The sequence below is a fragment of the Ursus arctos genome, unplaced genomic scaffold (genome assembly GCF_023065955.2).
Source record: "Ursus arctos isolate Adak ecotype North America unplaced genomic scaffold, UrsArc2.0 scaffold_1, whole genome shotgun sequence".
Taxonomy (NCBI): Eukaryota; Metazoa; Chordata; class Mammalia; order Carnivora; family Ursidae; genus Ursus; species Ursus arctos.
In genome coordinates this window covers 32,325,539-32,352,051 of record NW_026622763.1, presented here as the reverse complement: position 1 = coordinate 32,352,051, position 26,513 = coordinate 32,325,539, and the positions used below count along the sequence as shown (strand labels likewise).

At 42.0% G+C, this 26,513-nt stretch overlaps 1 protein-coding gene across 3 annotated transcripts in view; it reads right to left on the bottom strand.

Annotated features, from left to right (window-relative positions):
- Positions 1-26,513, bottom strand: part of LYPD6 (LY6/PLAUR domain containing 6) — a 121,678-nt gene that overhangs the window by 11,210 nt on the left and 83,955 nt on the right. For 2 of the 3 annotated variants that reach the window (XM_026492818.4, XM_057317549.1), the window contains exons 2-3: positions 16,096-16,284; positions 8,022-8,120 (exon numbers count right to left, since the gene is read on the bottom strand). In XM_026492818.4, coding sequence (XP_026348603.2) covers positions 8,022-8,120; positions 16,096-16,213 — 217 coding nt within the window. In that variant the 5' untranslated portion in view covers positions 16,214-16,284. Of the gene's footprint in view, positions 1-8,021; positions 8,121-16,095; positions 16,285-21,143; positions 21,199-26,513 lie in introns of all 3 variants that reach the window. The other variant, XM_057317548.1, reaches the window with a different exon arrangement.

The window sequence follows — 26,513 nt, the reverse complement described above, 5'->3', positions numbered from 1 at the left end:
TTACTTAAATTTTCTCTGAATTATTTCATTAGCATTTATGATTTTAGCATACAAGTCTTGTACATGTTTTATTAGATTTACCTTGAAGTATTTAACTTTTTTGAACAATTGTAAATGGTATTATATTTTTAAATTCAATGACCACATGTTAATTGATAGTATATATAATTACAATTGAATTTTGTGTGTTAGTCTTAGTATATTCTGACCTTGCTGAACTTATTAGTTCTAGGAGTTTTTTTTTTTTTTTTAAAGGTTTTATTTATTTATTCGACAGAGATAGAGACAGCCAGCGAGAGAGGGAACACAAGCAGGGGGAGTGGGAGAGGAAGAAGCAGGCTCATAGTGGAAGAGCCTGATGTGGGGCTCGATCCCGTAACACCAGGATCACGCCCTGAGCCGAAGGCAGGCGCTTAACTGCTGTGCCACCCAGGCGCCCCTAGTTCTAGGAGTTTTGTGTAGATTTATTGGGATTTCCTACTTAGAAAATTATGACATCTGTGAGATGGAACAGTTTTATTTCTTCCTTTCCATTCTGTATGCCTTTTATTTCCTTTTCTTACTTTATTGCACTGGGTAGAACTTTAGCATGATCTTGGATAAGAATGGCGAAAGTGACATCCTTGCCTGGATCTTGATCTTACCAGGAAAGTATTTTGTCTTTCACTAGTAAGTATAATGTTTGCTACAGTTTTTTAAAAATAGATATTCTTTATCAAGTTGAGGAAGTTTCTCACATGCTGTTTTCTCTGAAAGTTTTTGATCGTGAATGGTGTTGAATTTTGCCAAATGCTTTTTCTGCCTTACTGGATATTAACATGTGATTTTATTATCTTTAGCTTGTTAATACTGTGGATTATACTGATTGGTTTTCAAATATTGAACCAGCCCTGCATCCCTGAAATAAGTCCCACTTGGCCAGGCTTATTTTCAAATATTGCTAAATTCTATTCATTTAACATTATATTAAGGATGTTTGTGACTATATTCATAAGGAATATTAGATTGCAGGGTTTTGTTGGTGTTATTGTTTTTGATACTTAGTCTGGTTTTAGATTCAGGGTAATTATAAATTCTAGATAAATTGCACAACAAAGTACCTTAGATGAGGTAGCTTAAACAGCAGGAATTCATTTTTTTCACAATTCTGGAAGCTGAAAGTCCAAGTTCGAGGTATCAGCAGGGTTGATCTTTCAGAGGCCTCTGTCCTTGGCTCACAGATGGGCAACTTCTCCCTGTAACTTTGCATGGTCTTTCCTCTGTATGTGTCTATGTCCTAATCTCCTCTTCATCATTGAACCTGAATTACCACTTTAAGGACCCTATCTTCAAATGCAATCACATTCAGAAGTACTGGGGGTTAGGACTTCACATGTGAATTTGGGGGCGGGGGGAACACATTTGAGCCTATAATAGGATCCTTGGTGGTAGAGATAGGAACCAAAAACAGTCATGTAAGAAGCCTCTGGGCTGTCAAAAATAATCAATTTCTTAATCAGGGTGCTGCTTCCATAATGTGTTCATTTTGTGAAAATTCTCCCTGCTGTTCACTATTCTGTGTATTTTACACCTCAATCCTAAGTTCAGTAAAATGGAAAGTGAAAGAAAAAAGAATCCAAGATAAAAGAAAATAGACTTATGAAAAGAACGAGCTACAAACTGAGTTGCAGATAAGCTCAATTATTTAAAGGGTACCCCAATTAGGAATTATCACATGGTCTCTGGTATCCAAGAATCCGATTAATCTCTTGGCTTTCCTGATCCTATCAATTACTCTCCACAGACCCCTAAAAGACACTCTTTTCTTTTCTTGCCCCAAGTGAAAAATTCAAGGCAGAAATTAAAAATAAGTGAACACTCAACAACTTGATTAAGTCACAACCGTCCTCCTTCACCTTATAGTCGGCGCCTCCTGAAGAAACCGCCAAACAGACACTTTCCTGGTTTTTGTTTTTGTCATGTCTTAAAAAAGAAGAAAACCATCCACCCCTCCCAAGGACAGGCAACATGTTAAGTTGAGGAAACTCTCTTTTAAAGCAAATCACTGAAATTCAGAAAGCTATGCTATTACCAGGCAAAGGCCAAAAAGGTGGTTGGGAAGGTATGTCAAAGTAGTGAGGAGAAACAGGACCTTACCGTGAACAGTAGTTAATATAAAAATAAGAAGACAAAAGCATCAAACAGATGCTTCCTACCTGGGGCAATTATGTTCATAGAAAATACCTGGGCAAAACCACTGTGAATTGGAGTAGGTTAGATGATGTCGGGGTGTCAAAAGAAAACCCATCTTGTTTAGGCTGATAGAACCTGGGTTAAAAATTACTGGAAAGAAGTTCTAATTGAAGAATAAATCTGGGAATTACAATGCCCGCTGAAATGAGCTAGCTTGTACCTTCTTACCAAGAAACAATAAAATTACAATAGCCAGATAAAATTAAAACAACAGAAATCCATGTGGAAGCCCAGAGGAGCTACCGAGGCAGACAGGATTTGAAGAGCCAGAGAGCAGCAAAATGAAGGACACGTTGAGTTGAGCCTGACATTCTACACCTGTTCTCCCCTCAAGGCACTTGCTGACGCCAAAGTTACACACACGGAGGCTGAGACGCCGAGCAGAAAGCCCTGCTACGGGGCAGAGAAGCTGAGCAGAGTCTTGGTCACTCTCAAGGGACTAACCGGGAGACGCAAACAGGAATTCAGAGGCAGTGGGGTAGCCGGGAGAGAAGGGAAATGCAGAGCAGTAAGGCTGGCAGTCTGAGTACAGAATTCTAGGCTGGTGGTTATTTACTTTCAGTGCCTTAAAAATGTCATTCCACTAACTTCTACTTCTGTTGTTTCTGTCAACACTAAGGGTTGGCGAGGTCGTGCAGCACCTGGTAGTCTCAGGCACTGCTGGGGAGAGCATACACGGGTCCGCTTATTCTGGAAAACTGCTAGGTGGTATCCAGTAAGGCCAAAGCTCACATGCCACATGCCCAGCAACCCCCACCCCCCAGGACAGACCTAGCAGAAAGGCATACATAGTGTACCAAAATGTACAAGAATGCTCACGACACTCAAAACCCGGAGACAATCCAAATGTCCATCAGGAGTGGAATGGGTGACTTTGAGTATATGTACATCTGTGAGAATAACTCTGCGGCTCATGGAAACACGGAAGACTCTCACGTACAAAACGTGGGAAAGGAAGGAATACGTTCTGTGATTCCATTTATATATAGGTCAATGAGAGTAGTCGCAATTGTGTTACCTCTGGGAGAAGGGGTGCAATGACTGGGGGACCCCAGTGGCCTTCTGAACTGTTACTTAACATGGGTGACAGACAGCCTGTTCACTTGGTGACATTTCAATGAGCTCAGCATCTACAATCTAGTCACTTTCTGGCATGGATGTTACACTTTAATTTTAAAATTTTTACTTTAAAAAAAGGAAGACTAAGACTTCCGTTTAGCAATATGACAAGATAGATCACCCAAACACCACTTCATTACATAGATGCCAGGAGTGTCAGATAACATACAGCAACACCGTCTGTAGATATACAAATCAATCTCCTGAATGTAAGGGACATTCTAAGGGCCAATGCCGGGTTCCGAGTTCTCTACCCAGGATGGAGGTGGGGGCTGGGAGATGTTAACAGATAGACTATAAGAAGATGGGAAGCCTGGGGTCTTCATGGGGTTTAGGGCTAGAATAGAGACCCCTATAGAATGGTAGAAACCTTGAAGGTCTATATCCTAACATTGCCTTAAAGAGAACGAAAGAATCCACCGTAGGTAAAGTAAAACAGAAAGGCTGTCTGTCTCAGTCTGGGTTCCATCTGAAAGAAGTCAACAATAAAGACGTCTTTCCTGAAAATTTGTAACCATGGGGCTTGTCTTCAGTTATGCTGGGGACCACAGTCATATTTCCTGCTTATACCAGATAACAGATGTAAAAAGAGTCTCCCAGTGTCACGCCCAGCTTTTTCTTCACTTCCACAGAAAAACTGTGAGCAGCGCAGAAGCTGGCGCCTAAAGGATACGTGTCCCTCTATCTGCAGATGTCTCCTGGTCTGATTCTGCATCGGCAGTAATTTCAAGTGAAGATTTTGCCTTAAAGGGAGGCATCTGCACTTCATAATCAAGAAGAAACATAAAAGCCTCGGCTGCTCAGGCATCCTCTGCAGAATGAGCCTTTTCGAAAATTGTAATGTTTTTGACTTGACATTTCATTCCACAGACTCTTAATAAACACTGAGACAGCCCCCCCTCCCCAAGGTTTTTAACCTTGCACACAGGCAAAACCTTTGGATCTGAATGCGTACTATTAACTCTTGTCTTCTTTCACCAGTTCCTTTAACTGGTCCCTCATATAATATGATTTCAAGATCCTTTCTGATTCTAGTTATTGCATAGGAAGTGCTCAGAGACCAAAGACTAAATAGAAGCCAGCCAAGTGAAGCAATGAGGGCCGGCCATGGAGGCTTTTAAATGCTCCCGTATGGTAGCCGGAATCTGTAAGTGCCAGAGGCAATAACAAAGTGACAGAGAAGAAAATACTTACATAACACACATTTCAAAGGAAAGAGCGATAGGGAACCTGCGTTAGCTAGAGGTGGCTGGCCGATGCCACCATTGCCCGACAGAGTGATCGTAGTTAGGACAAGGCTTTCTTGATGCTTATTTTGCCAAATGATGATTCATGACAAGTCTGCTGAATCTGTAAGCAAGCTTACCTCAGCTGCTAAAATACAATAGTCTCAGCATATATCCATTTGAGTTCCGTTTTTAAAAATTCTTGACACTCAGGTGATCCCCTAAGCAGTTCGGAATGTGGGTTTATTCCATAGAGATAAGATTAAATACTTACATGAAATGGGTGGGTTTTTTGGGTTTTTTTTTTTTTTTTTTTTTTTTTGCTTTCAACAAGTTATTTTCACATCACGAGATAATTAAAACCTAGCTAAACATGTTACAAAATAAACAAAAACCCCAGGAATTTCACAGGAAGCCAGGAACTTTTTCCATAGCAGCTACCGAGCCTCCCTTTCTAAGGCTGTTGGTAGTCCTACAGCTGCTGCAAACTAACAATCAACAGAAAAAGTAAATCTAGGCTTAGTCAGTAGTTTTCAGTAGTTAGACACAACTCAGAATTTAATCTAAGAATTATGACAATGTTTTCATCGTGAGAAAAATTTGGAGAAAGCTCAGGGTGAAAGATGGATGGCTCCTGGGAAGTGGGATTGGTCAAGAAGGAAGCTAAGCGTGGCTTCATCTCTTCTCAGGTTACAGCTTTAGTCCCCACTCCTTCCCTGACAGGTTCAAGACCCCACAAAAAATAATCAAGCTCCATTTCTTTGCTCCCACTATTCTCCGACATGAACTAGTTGCTACGCCCAGTTTCGGTCTCTCCCTGTCCAGTGAGCACACCTGGGAATGCAGTGGGGGGACTTCCCAGAAGCCACGCCCTCCTCGACATTCTACTTCCGCTGCTGCCACGGGCTGTTGGCTCCTCCCAGTCCACGATGTGGTCCCTAGCCACCTCAGCCCCCGAAGAGCAATTGTTCCCCCTAAACTCCCACGGCATGGAATGTCATTCTTCATCTGGCACTTATTTTTGACTTTTGATACGTCCAGATCTGATCTCCCCAGCTAACTGGGTGCTCCCTGAAAGAAGAAACCAGATTCCTATCTTTCGCTGCATAATCCCCTGAAAAGCCTGGCATGGTGGTTCTGTGTCATGAACCTCAGGGCATCACTTTCCATTTATCCTTATAAATTTAAGGACAAAAAAGATAAAAGTGGGAGGAAAGAAGGGAAAAAGAGAAATTGTGTGGACACTGTGATTCTTTCAGATATCTGTACTTTGGAAGAACAGATTTCAACCTTTGAAGAAAGCACTAGAAGGGATTGTTCTCCTTTCCTGAGAGGAACTCAAGCAGAATGCTACCGGTCACCTGTTTTTCCTTTGTGACAGGGATATACTTGCCCACCATCAGACCTGGACTGGGCCTCTGTGAAATCTGGCCCAAAGCCTGAGAGCACCGGTTCACAATCCCTCCTTGTCCTCTGCATCCTCTCTGCTACAGAGCAATGCCGAGAAAAGCACCTCCACGTGTCCTCTGCAGTGCATCCGACTCGTGGCAACAGTTTCAAAAGCTCACCTGCCGGCTTTGTCCCTGCTGGAACCATCCCAAAGGTTACTGGCTACACAAGCAAACCATCCTGTTCTTGTCCAGAGTCATTGTTTACAGCGGGTCTCAGATTTTGCTGCCTAGTAGAAGGACCCCAGGAGATTTCAGAAATCCTTAGGCTCAGCCATACCCCACACCATTTACATATGAATCCCTGAGAATGGACCCAGGCCTCAGTGTTTTAAAATCTTCCCCGTGATCTCAATGTGCCACCAAGTTTGAGAAGCAGTGGTTAAACTAAGTCCAGTAGCAACCTACCCAAATGTTCATTCCGTAGGGGTAATGTTAGAAAAACACTGGCTTAGTCCAAAATAAACACATGACTGCAGAAGGCACTGTGGACAGGACTTATCTTTGATTACCAGGATGGTGGGATAGCTAGCTTGTGATTAAGCCAATCTTTAGTATCTCCATGTTTTTCTCTTCCCTATGGTCATTTGGGACCCCATTAGCATCTCTACCTAAAAGTAAACAAGAGGAAGTTGGTTGAAAATGACAACTGTACATTTCACTTTCTATTAGTGGGGAGAGAAGCTCTCAGTGATTCTTGCCCCTGACGGTTCGTTAGAATCACCTGTGATATTTAAATCCACCAACCGGGGCAGGGCCCTCATCTCAGAGATGCAGGCTCAAGTCTGTAGTTGCATTTCTTATCACTGGTCTCCAGACCAGCAGCATCTGTATCACCTGGGAATTCCTTAGGAATGCAAATTCTCAGACCCCATCACAGACTTACTGAATCAGGAATGGGGCAAGGGTGGGAGCAGGAATCTATGTTTTAATAAGCCCTCCAGGGAATGCTGATCATGCTAGAGTTTGAGGACCACTGGCCTAGGGAAGACACAGGTTCCAGCAATTTTGAAGAGATGCACAGGTGTTTCTACTGAGTAGCCTAGGTGGAAGTTGATGGGTTAAATAGTATGGGCTTAGGCAGCTGACACCTGTCTCTTAATTTCACTTTCCACCTTCTCCCGATGTCCAGTCTTCCATGGGAGACAGAGTGCCTTTCACTAGGGTAAGTGGGAGAGCTCCTGCATCATGTTAAAAAATAATACATTTGGTGTTGGTGTTTTCAGTCATTTTAACAACTGGATTAAATCATCAGTTAAACCTATCTAACTACTCACTCAAACATTGGTCAATAAAATGCTCTGTCCTTATCATCTCCGCATCAAATGGACTTTCCTCCAAAATTAAAACAGCCAATTAATAGTGACTCCATAGCCAAATATAACCATCTGTTTTATTCAAGAGGATAAAAGAGATGTGAATGTGAATGTGAAGCCTCTACTTCATTTTGAAATGGGCCTCTGGGTCAAAATATCATGCTTCAATTGGACATCCATCTCATCCTTCAAAAAGAACTTAATAGTTTAAAAAGCTCAGGGTGGTTTTTTTTGTGCAATGATGGCATTTGGAATTCTAGCTTTCATACACTCTCAGGATAGAAGCCTCTGGCAAGATATGTAATAAAAGGGATCTTTATATGAACATCAATTCGTCCTTGACATAAAGGAAGTTACTATGCAATGACTAACGCTTCAAAGAGTGGCCAGCAGGCTGGTTGTTCTCTTCTTGTCCTGCGTTTGGCTGGGCCTGGGGGTGGGAAGGGTCACTTACCTCTTTTGGCACTCCAGTGATGCTTCATGAGAAGGGGGCAATTCTATGATGAGTTTATGTCTCTAAAAACCTTTGATGAGAAGTTGGTGACAAAAGATCTACTAATAGTCTAAGACAAGAGAAGTGGTTGAGATTGCAAGCATGCGTCTATCTGTGTGTCAAAGTCAACAAGGCTGTTCACTCCCGGGCAGCTCTGGGCACCCCAATCTGCCTACTGAGAGTTTACCTCGAGGACAGTAGATGTCTGGAGCCCATCGGTTGCACTCATAATTGTCCGCTGCCTTTTCACAGGTGAAACACTTAAATCCACCAGGATACGGTGTGGCTAGAAAAAGGATCAAGAAAAACGATTAATTTTTTTAGACTGAGCACAGAATCCTGAAGTTAGACATTTTCATTTTTTAAAAAGAATCCTCAAAACAGCCTGACAGTTTCTTAAAAAACTAAACATGTAACTATCATGACTCAGCAATTGCACTCTTGGTCGTTTATCTCTGAGAAATGAAAACTAATATTCACACAAAAACCTGTATGCGAATGTTCCCAGCAATTTCAACTGTAATAGCCAAAAACTGGAAACAATTCAGAAGTCCTTCAATGAATGAATGGTTAAACACATCGTGGTACCTCCACATTATGGGATACTAGCAATAAAAGTGAACTATTAATACATTACATTATTACATTAATAATTACTATTAATACATACACCCAACAACTTGGGTGAATTTCCAGGGAACTATTTGAAGTGAAAGAAAAGAATCCCCAAAGGTTATATACTGTATGATTCCATTTATATAACATTTTAAAAATGACAACATTTTAGAAATGGAGGAAAGATTAGTGGTTGCTGGCAGTTAGGGATGGCAGTGGTTGGGGGCAGGGTGAGAGGAGGTGGAGGGGAGGCCAACAGCAGGAATTCTTGTGCTGCTGAAACTGCTGTGTCTTGACTTGGTGGTGGACACACAAACATACCCAGGTGAGAAAACTGTGTAGAACTAAATACACATACATACAAATGAACACAAGAAAGTTGGGGAAGTCTGAATAAGAAGGTGGATTGACTATATCAATGCTAAAAACCTGGTTGTGATACTATTCTATAGTTTTTCAAAATGTTACCATTGGGGGAAAGTGAGTAAAGTGAACACGGGATCTCCCTATGTTACTTCTTATAACTGCTTATAAATGTACAATTATCCCAATAAAAATTTCAATTAGAAATAGGCACTCCAGATTTCCCATGATTTACTCTTATGTTTCAACTTCTACAGACATGTCAATATGTAAACATAAATATTAGGTTGAATCATTAGAAATTGCTTTGCGTCTGACCATTTTTGAACTATTAAAGTAGCAATATCTCTGGTTCAATCTGATATTTTTATCTGGTTGACTTGACATGGTTAAGAATCCCTAGAGATGGACGGGGTGCCTGGTGGCTCAGTCGGTTAAGCATCTGCCTCTGGCTCAGGTCATGATCCCAGGGTTCTGGATCGAGCCCTACCTCGGGCTCCCTGCTCAGTGGGGAGCCTGCTTCTCTCTCTCCCTCTGCCTGCTGCTCCTCCTGCTTGTTCTCTCTCTCTCTCTCTCTCAAATAAATAAAATCTTTTAAAAAAAGAAGAAGAAACCCCAGAGATGGTAAGTATCAGCTAAGAAAAGAGTCTTCTTTACTAAAATCTACACTGTGCAGAGGTGACCCTCCCAAGGGCTGTCCCGGGCCCATATCCAGTGTCCACGGGGCAGCATGCTGAGGACACGGGGTGGATGTGGAGGCCCTGTAGGCCTCTAGCTCAGCTCGAGCCTGACGGATGCGCAATTCCAGGAAGACCTTCCTAGCCCTTCCACTCCCCACCCCGGAACGGCCCCTTCCTACCTTCTGAAGAGACTGTCCTCTAGGTACTTGTATCTTTGCCTTCATTTGTGCTCAGGCAGAGAGGTGTCCGGTGAGAGGCACGCTCTAGACCGTGTCCTGCACCCGCAAGGCCTGGTGGGCATCTAAGGACGAGCCTCCACAAAGAATGTCAGGCTGCCAGGAATGCCCGGAATGCCAGGGTGTCTCTGTCCTTTTCACTGATGTGCTTTGACTTGCTGCTTATCAACTTAGAGTTGTGCCTTTCATAAACAGAACTTTCACATTTTTCTTTTTAATTTGTAAAACTACCTGGCCTCTTTGAAAACTACAGACCCTGAAACACTTCATCTGCAGGAGCCAACCGTTCTCCCTCGCAGAAGGCTGAGCCTGCGCGTCCCACCAGTGGAAATAACCATCTCAGGGCAAGTCGCTTTGCCCACATGGAACCAATTAAGTATGTTATCAAAAATAAATGAAGGAGGAGGCAGCAGCTTAAGGCCAAAATTATGGGCCAGCTGTAACTTTGATTTTCACCTTGCGTGGAATAGTTGCCATTCTTGAACTTGCTTGCAACGTGTCCCGGAGCTGACTGACAACGTCCAAGGAACTAACGGGGTCCAAACTCATGAACTGTCTAAAAAAGACAAGTAACCGCACCTTTTTAGAGGCCAACTATGGTCCCTCAAGTAGCTGGTGACTCAAATTCCGAAACCTACTGATCATGATGAGTGCACGGCCTGCCCTAAAACGTGAGGACACAAAGCAGCTTCGACGTAGCCACATTGCCCAATGAGGAAATTTCACTATGCGGAGACACGCTCTCTCCATCATACAGTTACAGCAAAACAGGAGTAAATTGTTTTGTAAGACTACACACAAATAATGTTTATATCTCCACATCTTGCCCTCTAGATAGGTGGGTTACATTTGAATTGAAAGATTCTACTTAGATAAGTACATGCCTGAAGAATTTAAAACAAACAGGTTCTTTTTTTTTTTTAAAGATTTTATTTATTTGAGAGAGAGGGAGAGAGAGAGCACGCACATGAGTGGAGAGAGGGGGAGAGGGAGAAGGAGATGCAGACTCTCCCCTGAGCAGGGAACCTGACATGGGGCTCGATCCCAGGACCCTGAGATCATGACAGTAGGCAGCTAAGTGCTTAACCGACTGAGCCACCCAGGCACCCTGACAAACAGGTTCTTAAATTCTAAAGCCGCTCCATCTTCTTACGGACACTCAAATTAGCTTATTTTGACCAATACTGTTATGAGAAAACCCATACAAAATATTTCAGGAAACTGTCCTATTGGGTACATGAAAAAACCAGTTTCACTATCAATTTAAAAATAGGTAATATATAAGTTGGTTTAAAAGAAGAACTTTAAACCAGCCTGTAAAATTTGAAGAATTATCAAAGTTAGAGTTTGGGGGGAAAAAAGATGTAAATGATTTGTCACAGAAAAGTGTTTCTCAAAAAGTGATCATCATCGTCCCCAAGGTTTACGACGGCAAGCTCGCTGTACCACTTCAGCCGCGCGAGTAATTCACGAGAGCAGACAATTTTATCCGTCTGTCACTACAGCCAGTAAAACTTTTCACTGGAATGTGGGATTAGTTATTCCTGGAAACGTTCCCATCAAAGAGATAAATTAAGAACTCTGAACGAAGATGGATGATCCAGCCACTACAAGAATAAACTTACTGAGAACCTCGAGCTAATAAGTCGTAGTGTTTCCAAATTTGGATTATTTAACAGACTCTTCAAAATGATCTTTTGCAAGACTAGTGACATATTAAATTAAATACTGTTATTTCTTACACAAGGGAGGCCTGGACTCTGAAGTTAACCCAAAGTACATCAAAACTTAAGCAGGAATAGGAGCTCAAACCCTGCAGTAGCAAAATGAAGCTTTTGTTTCAAATCTTTGATCTCTGAACGTGTTTCAGCACGTGTCACTGACAATTAACCAAACGATCTCCTTTTCAGTGAGTTTTACTTTTAAATCTACAACTTCATATCTGTGCGAGTCTCAACCCCAACAGTCTAATATTTGCTGATAGGAACCTGTACTTGCATCTTGGTTGGTAGTACTGACCAGTGAATAATCACGCTCTTGTCAGTGACAGATCTCTTCAAACAGACTGTTTTAAGTGGCTAGTTATAGCACAATACCAAGTAAATGGTTAAATTCTTCCCTCTGGAAATATTTCACCAAAACTAAGGTCTACAGATGAGCAACGGTCTCCAGTCACTTGCTAATTGATACTGCATGTGATAAAGAAGTTCTTTTTTTAAAAGGAAGGAACAAGGTTCCTAAGAGATGTGTTATTTTCTCCTTTGTTACTTCAAAGCATTTCAGGGCAAGGAGAGTTTCAAATCGTTGTGGCCTCAGCTGTGAATGAATCCAATTTGGCTCTTGATCACAGAGGTAATAAGCTTAGTATCCTGTATTTCAGGGCATAAGTCCTTGGTCCCTCAAGAGTAGGTGATTGTAAAGAAAAAAAGAAACGTCCAAGTGCCCAGTTGCTTCCTGTAATATAATCTGTCCATTAGAGTTCCATGGTCGGCCGTGGTTCAACCGACTATGATTCATTCGTAAGGCAATGGAAGAGATTTCATCTTTGTTTCCATCTCTTGGAACTTTTGCCTGGACAAAGGCCTTCAGTTATCAAAACTGTGGTGAGGAGAGAATCCTGTTTTAAAATGCATGCTGCTACGGAATGCATCCAAACTTGTTTTATTCTTGCCAAATTAATTCCCATTGTTTTTGGAAACTGGATGCAAACCTGAAATTTCTAGAAATCTAATAAATTGATCTTCCTTCTGAGTTCATCTAGCAACAACATAATGTCAGTATAACTTGAATACTATGAACATATTTCTGACAGAAATGCATTTTCTGGTACCTTTCTAGATCGTGCCCTTACTCACTAAGACTTACGTAGCGTAGAATTTTGAAGAAACTTCGTTGGCTCGCTATCTGGGTGTAAGCAGGCCCCCTGCAGGGATATAGCTCTTTGTTCCATGTGATTAAGGAAAAACTCAGAATATGCAACCAGAGGAAAACTGGATTTCTCAGGAAAGGTTTCTGTTATAAGCAAAGAAATGGAGGCCAAGAACAGGTTGCAACCACTTAGGGTGTTAAATTCTGCTATCTCGTCTGACGTCTGGAAACCAAATAAGTCACTCCATTTCTCTGAATACTAACTCTTGTTTTGAAGGTTTTATTAGTCTTAGGTATTTTAATCATAGGGTGGGAAGAAATTCATCATTTTTCAAATGAAAAAGAAAAGAAAAGCATACAAATTATAGAAAAGAATGTTATCGAGGACAATGCCTCAAGTTTGAAAGCCATCAAGTTGATTTTTTTCCAAAGGTTAGAAACTTCAAAGATTAGGGAACCAGAGGGTGCCTGGCTGACTCAGCTGGTACAGCCTGCAATTCTTGATCTTGGGGTTTAGAGTTCGAGCCCCACATTGGGTGTAGAGATTACTTAAAAACAAAATCTTTAAAAACAAACAAACAAAAAAATAGAAAAACTAGAGAACCAGAGATTAAAGCAGATTAGTCATGGGATGTTGAACTCTCCCCACCAGGGTTTCAATCTCACCCCACTTATGATCTCTGAGGGCTCTTTGTGGCCCATGGGACATGCGTTTATTTGCCTGGTGTGGGAAATCTTGTGTGTCTCAACATCTCTGCATCATTGATCTCTCCTCGGGTAGGTTCTGAGCGGTATCTAACATTAATGGAATCTGGCTCACTCGCTGACCCCAGGAAAGCTGTTTGTGCCTCCATCCACAAAGTGAGGCGATTATATTAATAATTCAAAATCAAAATAATCCCACTCTTCCCTCATCTATTTTTTATGGTCTATGTTCTACAGAAACCTGCTTATTTGTAGAGAGATCACTCCATCTAAACCTAGTCCAGTGGGGGCTGCTCAGGGCCGAGGAACATGACCTTTCAAAAATCAAAGTGTAAAAACAAGCAGACAAACATCAAAAACTTCTGCAATAGTGCAGAGAACTGTGCAGGAGGAACTGTTGACAGTACCTTCAATCCCGCAAGAATTTCTACTCCCCATGACCAGTCACGGAGACTGAGAGCTCAGCCCAGAGCTGCTGGTGAATCATTAATGTATAATCTAGCCTAGAAATGACATCCTCAAGCTTCTATACCTCAAAATCGTATCAGAAAACCCCATCAATTCTTTCTATGTAGTGAGTTCTTTTTTCTTGAGATTTATTTATTTATTTTAGAGAAAGAGCGAGCCTAAATGGGGGGAGGGGCAGAGGGAGAGACTCTGAAGCAGACTCCACACCGAGGGCAGACCCCTATGTGCGGCTCAGTCTCGTGACCTTGAGATCAAGACCTGAGCCGAAACCAAGAGCTGGCCACTCAACCAACTGAGCCACTCAGGCACCTCGATATGGTGAATTCTTTTTAATCAGGCCATGGCCTTATTTAACTAACACAGGCCACATGAGCAGAACTTTCCTGCCAACTTCTGGAGAGCGAGAGTGATTGCTCCTGTGGTCCGGCAGAGCTCACCCCTCCGAGATCCCACTCTGAATCGGGCCTTTCAGATAGGGGTCCACTCAACCCAGGCACTGACCCACCACAACACTGGCACAGGAGGGGTGTGTGCATTCATTTTATTTTTGTGCACGTCGATCTAATCCCCTGATTTTCCTCCCCACCCTGTGTGTACAATCATAGCCTCAGAGGAGGCCTGTTTTTCAGCCCAGTGACTACTGAGTCTATCACTGAAGCAGACAAAGAATCCCATAGAAAGCAAAGGCTTTAGCCATCACAACTGAGACTGAAATCTAGGTTTTGTTCACCAAGTCTAATAAAAAAGCATGGTTCTTTGGAGAAAAGAACAAAACGCAATCCTAGAGAACACAGCAAGTATCCAAGCACCCGCTTTTCATGATTACTAAAACCAACAGTCCTACAAAAACAAGGAGCCGGATAATCTTTCCACACAATTAACCAGTAGGCACCAGCCTTTACTGGTGAGGGTGTACAACAGCAGGAAGTCTGACGGGACTATCAGCTGCCTGGCGAATGTATATTTGGAGTTAAAAAATCAGAGGGACATATTTTCAGCAACCTCAGTTTACCATCTAAGCCAATTACAACCTCATAAGCAATGAACACCCAATTGCCTATGATGTATGTGCCTAGTGTCTTATGGATAGTATTTCTAGTCCACGGAATAATGCCACAGGGTGTGTATTATGTCACCTGCTCTAGAAATGTAGCACTCAACACTCAACAAGATGCCTCTCACATCCATTGAGCATTTACTCTGGCTCATACACTGCTGGGTGCTCTGCACGTGTTCCTTGATTTAACCTTCACAGAGTTAGGGAATTTATTTCAAACCAGAAGGCGACAAAGCAGCTGAGCTAGCCACTGACCCAAGATCCAAATCCCTGTGCATTCCTTGGAACACCTCTCTCATCTAAACCAGAACACACACACACATTAAGTATTCTAACCATGTGGAACTGAAGGGGCCCAAGAGGCTGCCTCCACTTGGACTCTAAGATCTTCAAAAGCAAGAACTATGTTTTGTTTGCCTTGATACGTCCCATGCCTATCACAACACGTGACACACAGTAGACACGCAAAAAATGTTTGCTGAACGGAACATTGTAAAAGAGTAACGTACCTCAGGGCAAATGCTAGAGGTTAAAATATACCCAACACACCAGCTCTCTCCACCACGGGGGCCATGCAGGAGATGACTCAAACAGAGATAAAAGAGAGAAGATAAATACAGAGACGGAGACCAAAAAAGGAAGTAAAACTGCTGCGTTTCCCAACGTGTGATCCTTAGAACACCACCAGTAACAGAAGCACCTGAAATTCTTGCTAAAAGCAAAAATTCAGGGGTACAGTCCCAGATACGTGCAATCAGACACTCCAGGGAAGGGATCTGGGGACTGACGTTATTATGCACTCCCTAGATGATTCGTACACACAGGAAACCAAAAGGGATAGGGGATAGGAAGTTGTGGGAGGCCAATCACGCTGAAACTGAGACTCTGATGCACAGACAGGAAGACCAGCTATTATCTTGCCTCTAAAGGACTGATCTTTGACGAACACCTCTGTCCTGGGATAAGCCAGTTCACTTTGATACCTGACTGAGAGCTGGCACGAGTTAAAGGGAAGGGTGTTCAGAACCAGAGCAACTGTGCTGGGAACAGAGAAAACAAGCCTTAACGACTGGCCTTGAAATAAAACAAACGCCCTACAAAAAGGTTAGAGTAAAACACACATCTTTGGGAGCACCTGCACCCCCAGTTAAGTCAGCCAAGGTTTCCCCTGCAGAAGGCTGGGGATAGAGGGCTGGCTTGTCCCCTCCGTTTTCCAATTCCCATCTTAGTCAAAGTGACATTTCTGCGGTAAAGAGCACAGAGTCTTACTTGAAGGATGGAGGTAGACAATGTCTTTCACTGTGAAGTCTCGAGACTGAGCAGCTTTCAGACAATCAGCCAGCAGGCTCAGGAGCAGCAGCCAGGCCAGGGCAGGGCCAGGTTCCATGGCAGACCGAGGCGTCACTCATACAGGGGGCCCGGGAGCCAGAACTTGGGACCACGGGAGGGAACTCGCACCTGAAATATGAAGCAAGACTCATCTCAGTGTCCAACTCGAGGAAACCGTGGGAGACTTGGCAGAGCTCCTGTGCTAGGAGAATGGGCTCAGGGCAGACAGGGAGCCAAAGACACAAGGAAGTGGGGAGGCATGGAAAGAAACCTTATAAATGGCCATTTTAGAGCACTTAGAATGTTCCACAATCTATTCTTAACCAGGTCACTAAAGCTCCAGGGGTAGCAGTCCCCTCTCATATCAGCAGAGACGGTATCAAGAGAGATTGGATTTTAATGAAATCCAGGTACTTTTGCCAGGAGGCCAGGGGATGTCTGCCAGAATGCAACAATAAGTAAGTCAGGTACAAAAGTTCAAGAGCATTTCCTTGGTAATGGCGAAGGCCAGGTATGAGAGTGAAGCCTTCCTGGGTTATGGTGCCCAAGAAAACCTATACAGGGTAGGCAGGAAAAAAAGGAAGGAAGGAAGGAAGGAAGGGAGGGAGGGAGGGAGGGAGGGAGGAATGTAGGTAAATTGGCCTCTCCCAAAACAAAAAGTATCTTTACAGCTCAAAATCTCCTTAACATAACTAACAGTATTGGCGCGTGCTGTTGAAGCCCTTTCCATTGATCAATTAATTCCCCCAACAACCCCATGAGGGAGGCACTACTATCATCCCATTTTGAGTCAGCTGAAGTCCAGCCAATACGGAGGGAGTTGGTTCGAACCAAGACAGTCTGGCCACTGAATCCACACTTGAAATGGGAGGTGTTACTCTGTTCTTCCAAAGACTGATTCAAGGTATATAAACTTAAACAGATCAAATGAGGTGAAAGCATCACTGTAGCACTAAGCAGTCATCATTGTATCCTTCATTCCGGTTCTGTCCTTTTCAATTAAAATCCAGAGCAGCAGAATCTTTTACTAGGGTTGAACTGTCCAGCTTACTAAGAACGTAGATATATAACTTAACTTATACGTGCTATTTGCTTGCCGTCTTATTGCTTGCCTATAGAATCTGCGTCTCATGTTCTGCTCTTTTGCAAATACCATCATTCTGTTGCCACACAAGGGGTCATGTTAGACATGCATTTTAAACAGGCAGAAAAAAACACCAGGTGGACATTTTGTTTACAAATTTTAATACGACTATTCAATGAGATTTTTTTAAAGCATGACAAAATAATCATAATTATTTTGTCAAAATAAATAGATCAAGAGTAAATACATTACAAAACAAAATCAATAGAGAAAATCAATATGGACTAATCAGATATTAATTTTTATAGAAGCAGGATAGAAAGTATAGAAATGAACACAGAAACTAGAACACACTAAGGAGCTCAGAAGTAGACACAACTATTGACACGATATAAGTAATTTTTCAAAATTATAGAACAGGAAAATATTAGCTGAACAGTATTCTGATAACTTAATTAAAAACTGGGAAGATTAACCAAAACCAAACAATGCACAATACACTCGCAGTAACTCCAGATGGATTGATGCGTTCCTCATTTTTTAAAAATAGACAAACTATTAGGAACTAAGAGTGGAACTCTTATCACCCGGTAGCGGCTTGATGATGCCAGCCTTGCCAATTTCATGCTCACTCCCCATCTTCTGTTTACATTTGGTTCCCCGAGTGAATGCACATTCGAGAAGGGAATGAGCTGCTTGTTCCCTTAGTAAGTGTGACTGCCAGGCACTGTGCTAGGCACTTGTTTGAAAGATATGATGAACAAACCAATACTAATGCTATTTTTCGTTTGCCAGGTGACAGAGACAAACATAATCTCATCTTCAATGAATCTAGTGGTGCTTCATTTTACACCCACCCTGGCCAGCTGGGGTTGCAGCTGAGGAAGGAATCTGCCCTGCTTCAGCAGCCCCCGGCTCCCCACAGCCGAGCCCAGGGTGAGAGGGAAGGCCAGGGAAGCTATCTGGTTTTCTTTCGATACAACCTAACATTAAATATCAACTAGCTGCCAACCTAGGTTCTTCGTAATGTGAAACTTGCTGTCAGCACCAGTACTTCCCATGCACCAAACGATGCAAGCAGCACGCTTTTATTAAAGTGTCCCTCGACCACAGTATTCCTTCCCATTACTGACTGAAAGGTCTCCCTCTGCGTGGTACTAGCACTAAGCAGTATGCATTATTTCATGTCATCTGAAATAGAACGTACCCAGCCACGAGCCTTCATTGCACAGCACGCGTGTACAACTATGTGTGAGTAATGGACAGAGGTGACGGCTAGACGCCTGGATTCGAAACCTCGCTCCAACACTTTCTTGCTGTGCAAACTTGAGCCAGTTACTTAACCACTCTGTGCCTCAGTTTTCTCATCTGCAAAATGAGGATAATACTACCTACCTCAAAATTTTAGTGAGAATGATGTGAGGTAACAGAGTAAAGCACTAAGAACAGTGTCTGTCACACAGGAAATGGTGTGTAATATTTCCTAACATTTATACTATTATCATTTTGTTCAAAATAGAGTTTTAAAGTCAATGTAGTTTTCTGAGTCAAGACTATGAAGTAAATGTTGTGCTATAAGTGAAAGTAAATATGGTGCCATGAATTTGGGTTCAACACACAGCTCCCCTTCCTTAAATCAGAGAAACAGAACAATTTCTGGAACTACTGGAAATCCACCCATCTCTTCCACCCCAACATCTGCCCCATGGCTAGCCAGGCAGGGGCAGAGCAGGTGGGAGACGGGGCGGGTACCTCCTGCCACCGACATCTTCATACCACAGAGGCTCCTGCAGACCCAGGTGACTTCCTGCCATCCTTCAGCCATGAAGCAAACAGATGGCCAACGCCTGTCTACACTGTCCCCATACTGCGCCTAGGCTACTCTATAAGGCCCGTGTTCCACCTTTACATATCCGCATTAGATTGTTCTTGTGTAGAAATGTCGAGAGAGCACGGGTCACGAGCACACCATCTTATATCCCCTTGAAGGCGCATGTCTCCGAAGACGTGTCCTCACACATGTGTTTAATGTAGAATTTCCAAATTCTTAAAGTAACTGAAACTTTAGGACCCCAATACATTTTACTCATGAAATTGTTCCTTCTTTAGAAAAAAAAGGAAATACGGACTTTCGAGGCTTATATATGATTAGAAGAAGGACTGAAAGGATACATACCAGAATGGTTTAGGATTTCTGATAATTTTCACGTTCCTCTTTTTGCTTCACTTGCAGGCTCAGAAATGTCTGATCAGCATGTATTACTTCAGTAGAGTGTTTTTGTAAATTCGTAGTATTGTATAACCCATCCCCTAGTCCAGACCATCTCCATCACCCCTGCAGAACTCCTGTATCACTAGCAGCCACTCACAATCCCTTCTCTTCCTAACCCCACAACCACTGATCTACTTTCTGTCTCTATGGATTTGCCTATTGGGAACATTTTAAGTCAACAGAATCATACACCATACAGCCTCTTGAGTCTGGCTTCTTGCAGCTGGTGTAATGTTTTCAAGGGCCATCCATGCAGTAGCATGAATGGGGACATCATTCCTTTTTGCGGCTGAATAATATTTCATGATATGGATATAACACATGTGTTTATCCATTCATTGGTTGATGGGCATTTGAGTGGCTTCCACTTTTTGACTACTGGAAATAAAGCTGCTCTAACATTCATGTTCACACTTTTGGGTGAACATATGTCTTCAGTTTTCTTGGGTATATATACCTAAGAGAGGGATTGCTGGGTTTTATGGTAACTCTGGGTTTAACTTTTTGAGGAACTGCCAAAGTTTTCTACAGTGGCTGCACCATTTTACATTCTTATTGGCAAAATACCAGTGTTCCAATTTCTCCACATCCTTACCAATCCTTATGTTCATTAATTTTTTTTTATTATAGCCTAGTGAGCGTGAAGTGGTATCTCATTGTGGTTTTGATTTGCATTTCCCAAGTGATATGATGCTGAACGTCTTTTCATGTGCTTACTGGCCATTTGTAGATCTTCTTGGGAGTAATGTCAGTTCAAATACTTTGCTCATTTTTAATGGGCTACTGTCTTTTTAATGTTGAGTTATAAGAGTTCTTTCTATATTCTGGACTCTGGACACTTTTCAGAGATACGATTCACAAATATTTTCTCCCTTTCTCTGTGTTAACTTTTCATTTTCTTGATGGTGTCCTTTGACATAAGAGAATTTTAATTTTGATGAGGCCCACACATTGCTTTTTATAAATCTAGATTTTCTTCCTTTACACAAGTCAAGCCCAACATTAGCACTAAGAAAAAAAATCTTCATCCAATGCACTGTAAAAGAACTTGTTTACTTTGTAGTAGCCAGGGCTATGTTTTCCACCTCTCTTTCCCATAAGAAAAACGGAATGGGCAGAACTATTTATTAATATCACCACCAACTGCTTACATCCCTGCAGTAAATCATGAAACACTACTCACTCTATTAGTATATTCTAGGAACTAAAATATGAAAGATGAGTTACATGCATTCACAATTAGTCTAACCATTACTGAAACATGGGCTCAGCTGAGGGGGATGTATTTTTTCTGTACAGATTCTCGGTAGGCAAGGAAGCTTTAATCCCTACGCCTCCCAAATCTGATGCTGGACATGCTCAGGTAATATGAAGGGTCTTTTCTAGGACTTTGACGCTTTTCTCTGGAGTCCATTGTGCCTTTGGACCGTCCTAGACATTTAGAAAAGATGTTGCATTTCCATTTTATGTACTGCTATTTGAATATGCACTGAGGACCCCATCCCTGACTACGGTTCTCTTTATGAAGAAGTACACTCTCATTTTCACAGCTCTGTGACCTTTCATTTGTTATTTATGAGCTTTTGCAAATCTAATACCACTCTGACAGATTTAATTTGTGCTCTAAATTACCTTTGCATGAGTTACTCAACTGCCGGTTTTATTCCAAAGGATTACTTGTTACATTCTGAAACAGAAAAAAAAAAATAGTTTGAGATCTATTTGACTTCCTCCACTTGGTAGAAAGTAGAAAAGAGTTGCATTCTGATTTTTTACTCCGTAGTAATACTTAGTATAAAGGAGGATTTCTAACACTGGTCAGGGGGGCAAAGTGATAGACCCATAACCCAGGTCAAGTTTTACAAATCCACACCCCAATTGCTATTTCATATAGCACCCCAATTGCTATTTCATATTTCTTATCCATAAAATAAGATACTCCCAACTCCTTAAACTGGTCACTAAAACAATTAACCACTTCTGGATGCTACATTGACTGAGGAACCAACTACCAAATGACCACACCTCAGTACTAAATCAATATACAAGCAATTGTGAAGTAGAGAAGTAATGCAAATCTAAGCACTTTCTAATGCTATTCATGTTGAAGTTTGAAATGCCTACTATGGGGACAAAATGAAATTCTGAAGCCTGAAAGATCATGAGAAATCTTGACTTAATTTTAGATATGTGTAATCTAGGCTTGGTGGTGTCTTAATGACTCGAGAAAGTTAATCCAGCTCCCAAAAGTGCAAATTAAAGACGGGTCTTCACAAAACTAAGACTACTTAAATATACCATTCTGACTATAGTAACTTCTCAAAATTTGAGAACTGTTTATAGCATGGTGGTGGTTTACAAACATGTCTGCAAATTCGTTGACATGTCTCCATCGAGAGGTAGGGTCTACATCCTCTCCCCAACCTTATTGACCAGCTGACCAGAGTATGGCGGAAATAACACTCTGAGGCTTTTGAAGCTAGGTCATAGAAGGTACTTCAACTTACACCCAGTGTTCTGGAACACTCAGCCACGTAAGCAGTCTGAGTGCTTTGAGTGCCATCATGTGAGGAAGCCCAAGTGCCCACACAGAGCTCCTGAGACTTCATGAAGAGACAGTGCTGTCCTGCTAGCCCCCAGCTGCTCCCGCCCCACTGCCTGCTCCCTTCCAGCTCCAGCCACGGTCTGATTAAAACTGCATGGAGACTGCAAGTGAGACCTGCCCAGCCAAGCCCTTCCCACTTCCTGACCCACATAAACAAGGAGAGATAAAAATGATAATAATTACTTTATGCTACTACATTTTGTGGTGACTTGTTATGTAGCAATAGATATCTGGAATATGAGGAACTGGTGCAGGAGAGCTAACTAAGAATTATAATGCTACTCATGAAGATAATCCCGTTTTTCACATTGGTTGCAAGGTACAGAAATCCAAATCAAACAGGCTATAACCAAAATAGGGGTAGGGGGAGAAGGGGAAGAATATTACTGTCTCATCTGCCAGTCCAGCTTGGACATAGCTTGACTTTTAATCCTCTTATCGGAACTTCTAGCCCTCAACTCTACTCTTCTCATTTGCCTTTATTCTCATTCAGGTCTTCCCACACCGTGGCCACCAGCAGCTTCAGAAGCATTACCAGACTGTTTCCCAACTGTTTCAGAAAAAAGAAAAGAAAAAAAAAAAAAAAAAGGAAAAAAAACAAACTAAAAAAATAAGGGTGACCCATCCTTGAACCACAACTGGCCAGGGGAGTGTGGCATTCCAACTGGCCAGAGCTGGGTCATTAGCAGATCTCTTGGACAAACACATAGTGTCAACTTCATGTAAATCACATGGTTTGAGAACGGGCGGGTATTGGTTTCCCAAAGGAAAATCTAGGTCTTGTCATGTGAAGAAAAAGAACTGAATGCTGGCCCCACAAAATCACACAGACGCCCCTACAATTAACAATATTAACTTCTAGTAACCTCATTAACCTGAAAGTGCAAAATGAAGCTAATGATGGCTCAAATGAGTATTTCTGCAAATGCCAGAAGGTGGGGAGGTTACCTGTTGGCATGATTTCCTTCTCAAAAAATAGAATACCATGCCATTACAAGTTTACAAATCAAAACATAAGGTACCACCAATAAACAGTTTTGCCCAAGTTAGTCTGAGGTGGTTTTGTGCCCCTTGCAACAAAAGCTCTCTGGGTGGCTCAGTTGGTTAAGCATCTGACTCTTGATTTCAGCTTAGGTCTTGATCTCAGGGTCATGAGTTCAAGCCCTGCATTGGGCTCCACGCTGGGTGTGGAGCCTACTTAAAAAAAAAAAAAAAGTTTAAAAAATGTCAGTAATAGAGAACTACTCAGAGATTACATCTTTCAGACTTCATAGACACTGATGTTCCATTTCCATAAGCTACAGGGAGGTATATGATCATAGCCCAATATGAACTGAGGACCTACTTGCATAAAAATCAATGCTTTTTAAAAAACGTTTACTTCTTTTTCTGGAACCCCTTGGCAAGGCTAGAGTTATAGGGAAAATCTGCCTTTGTACCTTTCCCCAATCTCATTTAAAGGTCAATTGCATCAAAAATGCTTCAATTCCTAAAGGATAAATGATGTCTGGCCAAGTATGCCCAACAGTATATTCACATTTCTAAAAGATGTTATTTTAACTCTCTTCCCTTTGTTGGCTGTTTGCTTGTTTGCTTCCTCAATCAATTTGAAGTTTCAAGAGAACTGATAAGAAGGCATTTTGAAGTACAAACAGCCACAAGGGGATGGAGTCAAAGAACTCTCCAGACTGGAATGGAACACTGGGTACATTTCAGTTCCAGCCTGCCATTTTTTATTTACCTGAAAGGGAGTGGTGGTTTGGAGAAATTTTTGCTTCTGTGTCTTTTATTAAATGTGTCTATATGATTAAGAATGTCATATTTTATTTTTTCTAGGAATTTTCATCCTAGAAACCTTCCAAAAAATGTGGAAGTTCAAAGTGTTTGTACATATTATTATTAATTCCCATCTTCAATTTATTAACACTCACTTAACCTAATCTTGATTCTCACCCAGGACCGAGAAGAACCAATCCACATGAAGTATTATTTCCTATTTTGCATAGAGTAGGGTTCTGCCCATGGTTCCAAGAATCCTAACCAAGTTTTTTATTTTTTAGTTAACATACAGCATGTAAGACTGATGAATCACAGACCTGTACGCCAACCAAGTTTTTGTCCAAAGGCTTTGAAAGTTGTTTCCAGTTAGCCATTTATAATTCAAGTTCAAGAAAACTGTAGTTGCTAGTTTTAGAGGTGTGGAGAACCCTTTCCAAATTTCTTACAAGGTAGGAGAGCCAGCCTGTACTCTCTCTTTTTGTGGGAAAAATGAAATAAATAAAATCAAATAGCCAACATCAAAACAGTGGCTTAGGTAAAAATTCTATGGCTATCATTTTTCAAATCACTGGGTTCCTTAGTAGCTAAGTACTAAATCTTAATCGATTTTTCTCATTTAATAAAGAATATGTTTCCAAAAGCAAATCTATTCATGCACTCATCCTCCAAATTTCTGATCAACCGATACCTTGAGCTAGGCACAACATGTCTCCTGAGAGTGCAAAGACCATTATGGTTTCATTTTGGTGAAAGGGTATTGGGGTCTGTGAACACTCACAGTCTGACTATTTCCTCCCCCTGGGTGTGAAGGCAGAGCAATGTATCAGATGACCTCCTGACTCAGTATCATTGAGGTGTGAATTCTTCCTTTGTAATGCACCGTCTTCATTTACAAGCCTCCATAAATAATGGTTATTAAAGAAGTCTATTATTGTAGCAAAACAGAATATAATAAGATTTTACATAGTAGCATTCATCCAGGCAGAAAAAGATGTAGAAGTTATTAATAAAAGAAGACTGTCCTTGATAATAGAAACTTTTTTATTTTTGCATCTAAATTAACTCCCTTCTTAGAGAAAAAACACCGAGCAGCTTCTTGGGGATGAGGGAATGTAGGTATCTAAGGAGACGCCACTCCCTGACTGCTGATACTAAAGAGCCGCAGGACATCCTCTATTCCTCTCCCCTGCTCATTCCTGAGTCTTCCTATCTCTGTTCCCCAGTTGTCCTCCTTGTTCTCTATTTTACTAGCTCATTCACTCATTCATCATGCTCTACGGGACAGGTAGAGACAGCGTTATCTGTTATACGCACTGTCATTAAGAGTGCCCTATTACTAAAATCACTGGTGTCATTCTTAAAAATCCCCTTACGGTTGCTAGGTTCATGGGAAGAAACGCTGATTTGCCTTGTATGCAAGGGAGAGATGATACATCGTTGAGTCATTTAGTCAAGAGTGATCACGGGGCGATGTTGACCTCCTGTCCTTACAACTGAGGCCACACGTTAGTGAGACTGCAGGTAGAAGAGCCAGGTAACACAGTGACTGCACCAACCCTATACCGGCCCTCAAGGAGGTCACCAGGTCTTACCAATAAAGCCCAACCTGAGGACCACAGTCCTTGCAACCAACCAGGGCAGCTTATCTGGAAGAGGGGAAAAGGGGAGATGTGAAGACAGGGATGACCCATTACATTTTATAGAGACCCAGTTAAGATCTAGGTTCATATGAATTATCAAATAATTATACTAGTAATAAGACACTGGAAATAAGAGGGATTAGAGGAAACAAAGGATGTTAGAATTCCAAAGTATCATAGACAGAGGTGGACGTACCATGTAGTGAAGGGTGAGCTTCAGGGTCCCTGATTGTAGGGGCCCCTGCCAAGGCCCTGTTCCTCATTTTAGGATGATTAATTCATGAATCTTTTTCCTTAAGGATTCCTTAAGGAGCTTCTCCCTAAAAACCTGGATCAGCCACCCCTGGCCACAGTAATGCAAAAGCAATTTTTTTTATGAGTAACAATACTCTTGCTTTTTCTCTGAAAGGGGTTAGGTTAATAAACAGAAATACATGCTGTTATTACACTCTCGTGGAAAGGAAAAAAAAAAAAGTAGATAAGACAGCACACTAACAAAGGCCGGCCTCAAACCTGGGGAAGTGGAATTATAGCTGGAGAAAACAGTCCGCCGACCACACAACTCCATCCCTCTGGGACCCCCTCCGGCACCGCCTGTGAGCAAATCTCCCAGGACACTGAATGCAGAAAGAATGTAAGGCGCCCCCAAGGCAAAGGAGAAATTTAGGCCGAGAGAAAACCCCAAGCTTTAGATAACACATGTTTTGTGAACTATTTCAAGAAGGGCCAAAGAAACCCCTTCATCTTCTCGCTGGACGGGAAAGGAGGCCACCGCAAAGGGAGCAAAAAGATCACACCCAGCAGCCCAGGCCATTGATCAGGTCCCAGGCAATGGAGGTGAAAGGGCATTAAGTAACCAGCTCCAGAGCCAGGCAATCCCAGACCCTTTTACCTACGTCCTGGGATGACTGTGAGAACAAACAGGAACTGCCTGGAAAGACTGGGGAGCACGGGTTCTGGAACCAGCCCAGGCTATAA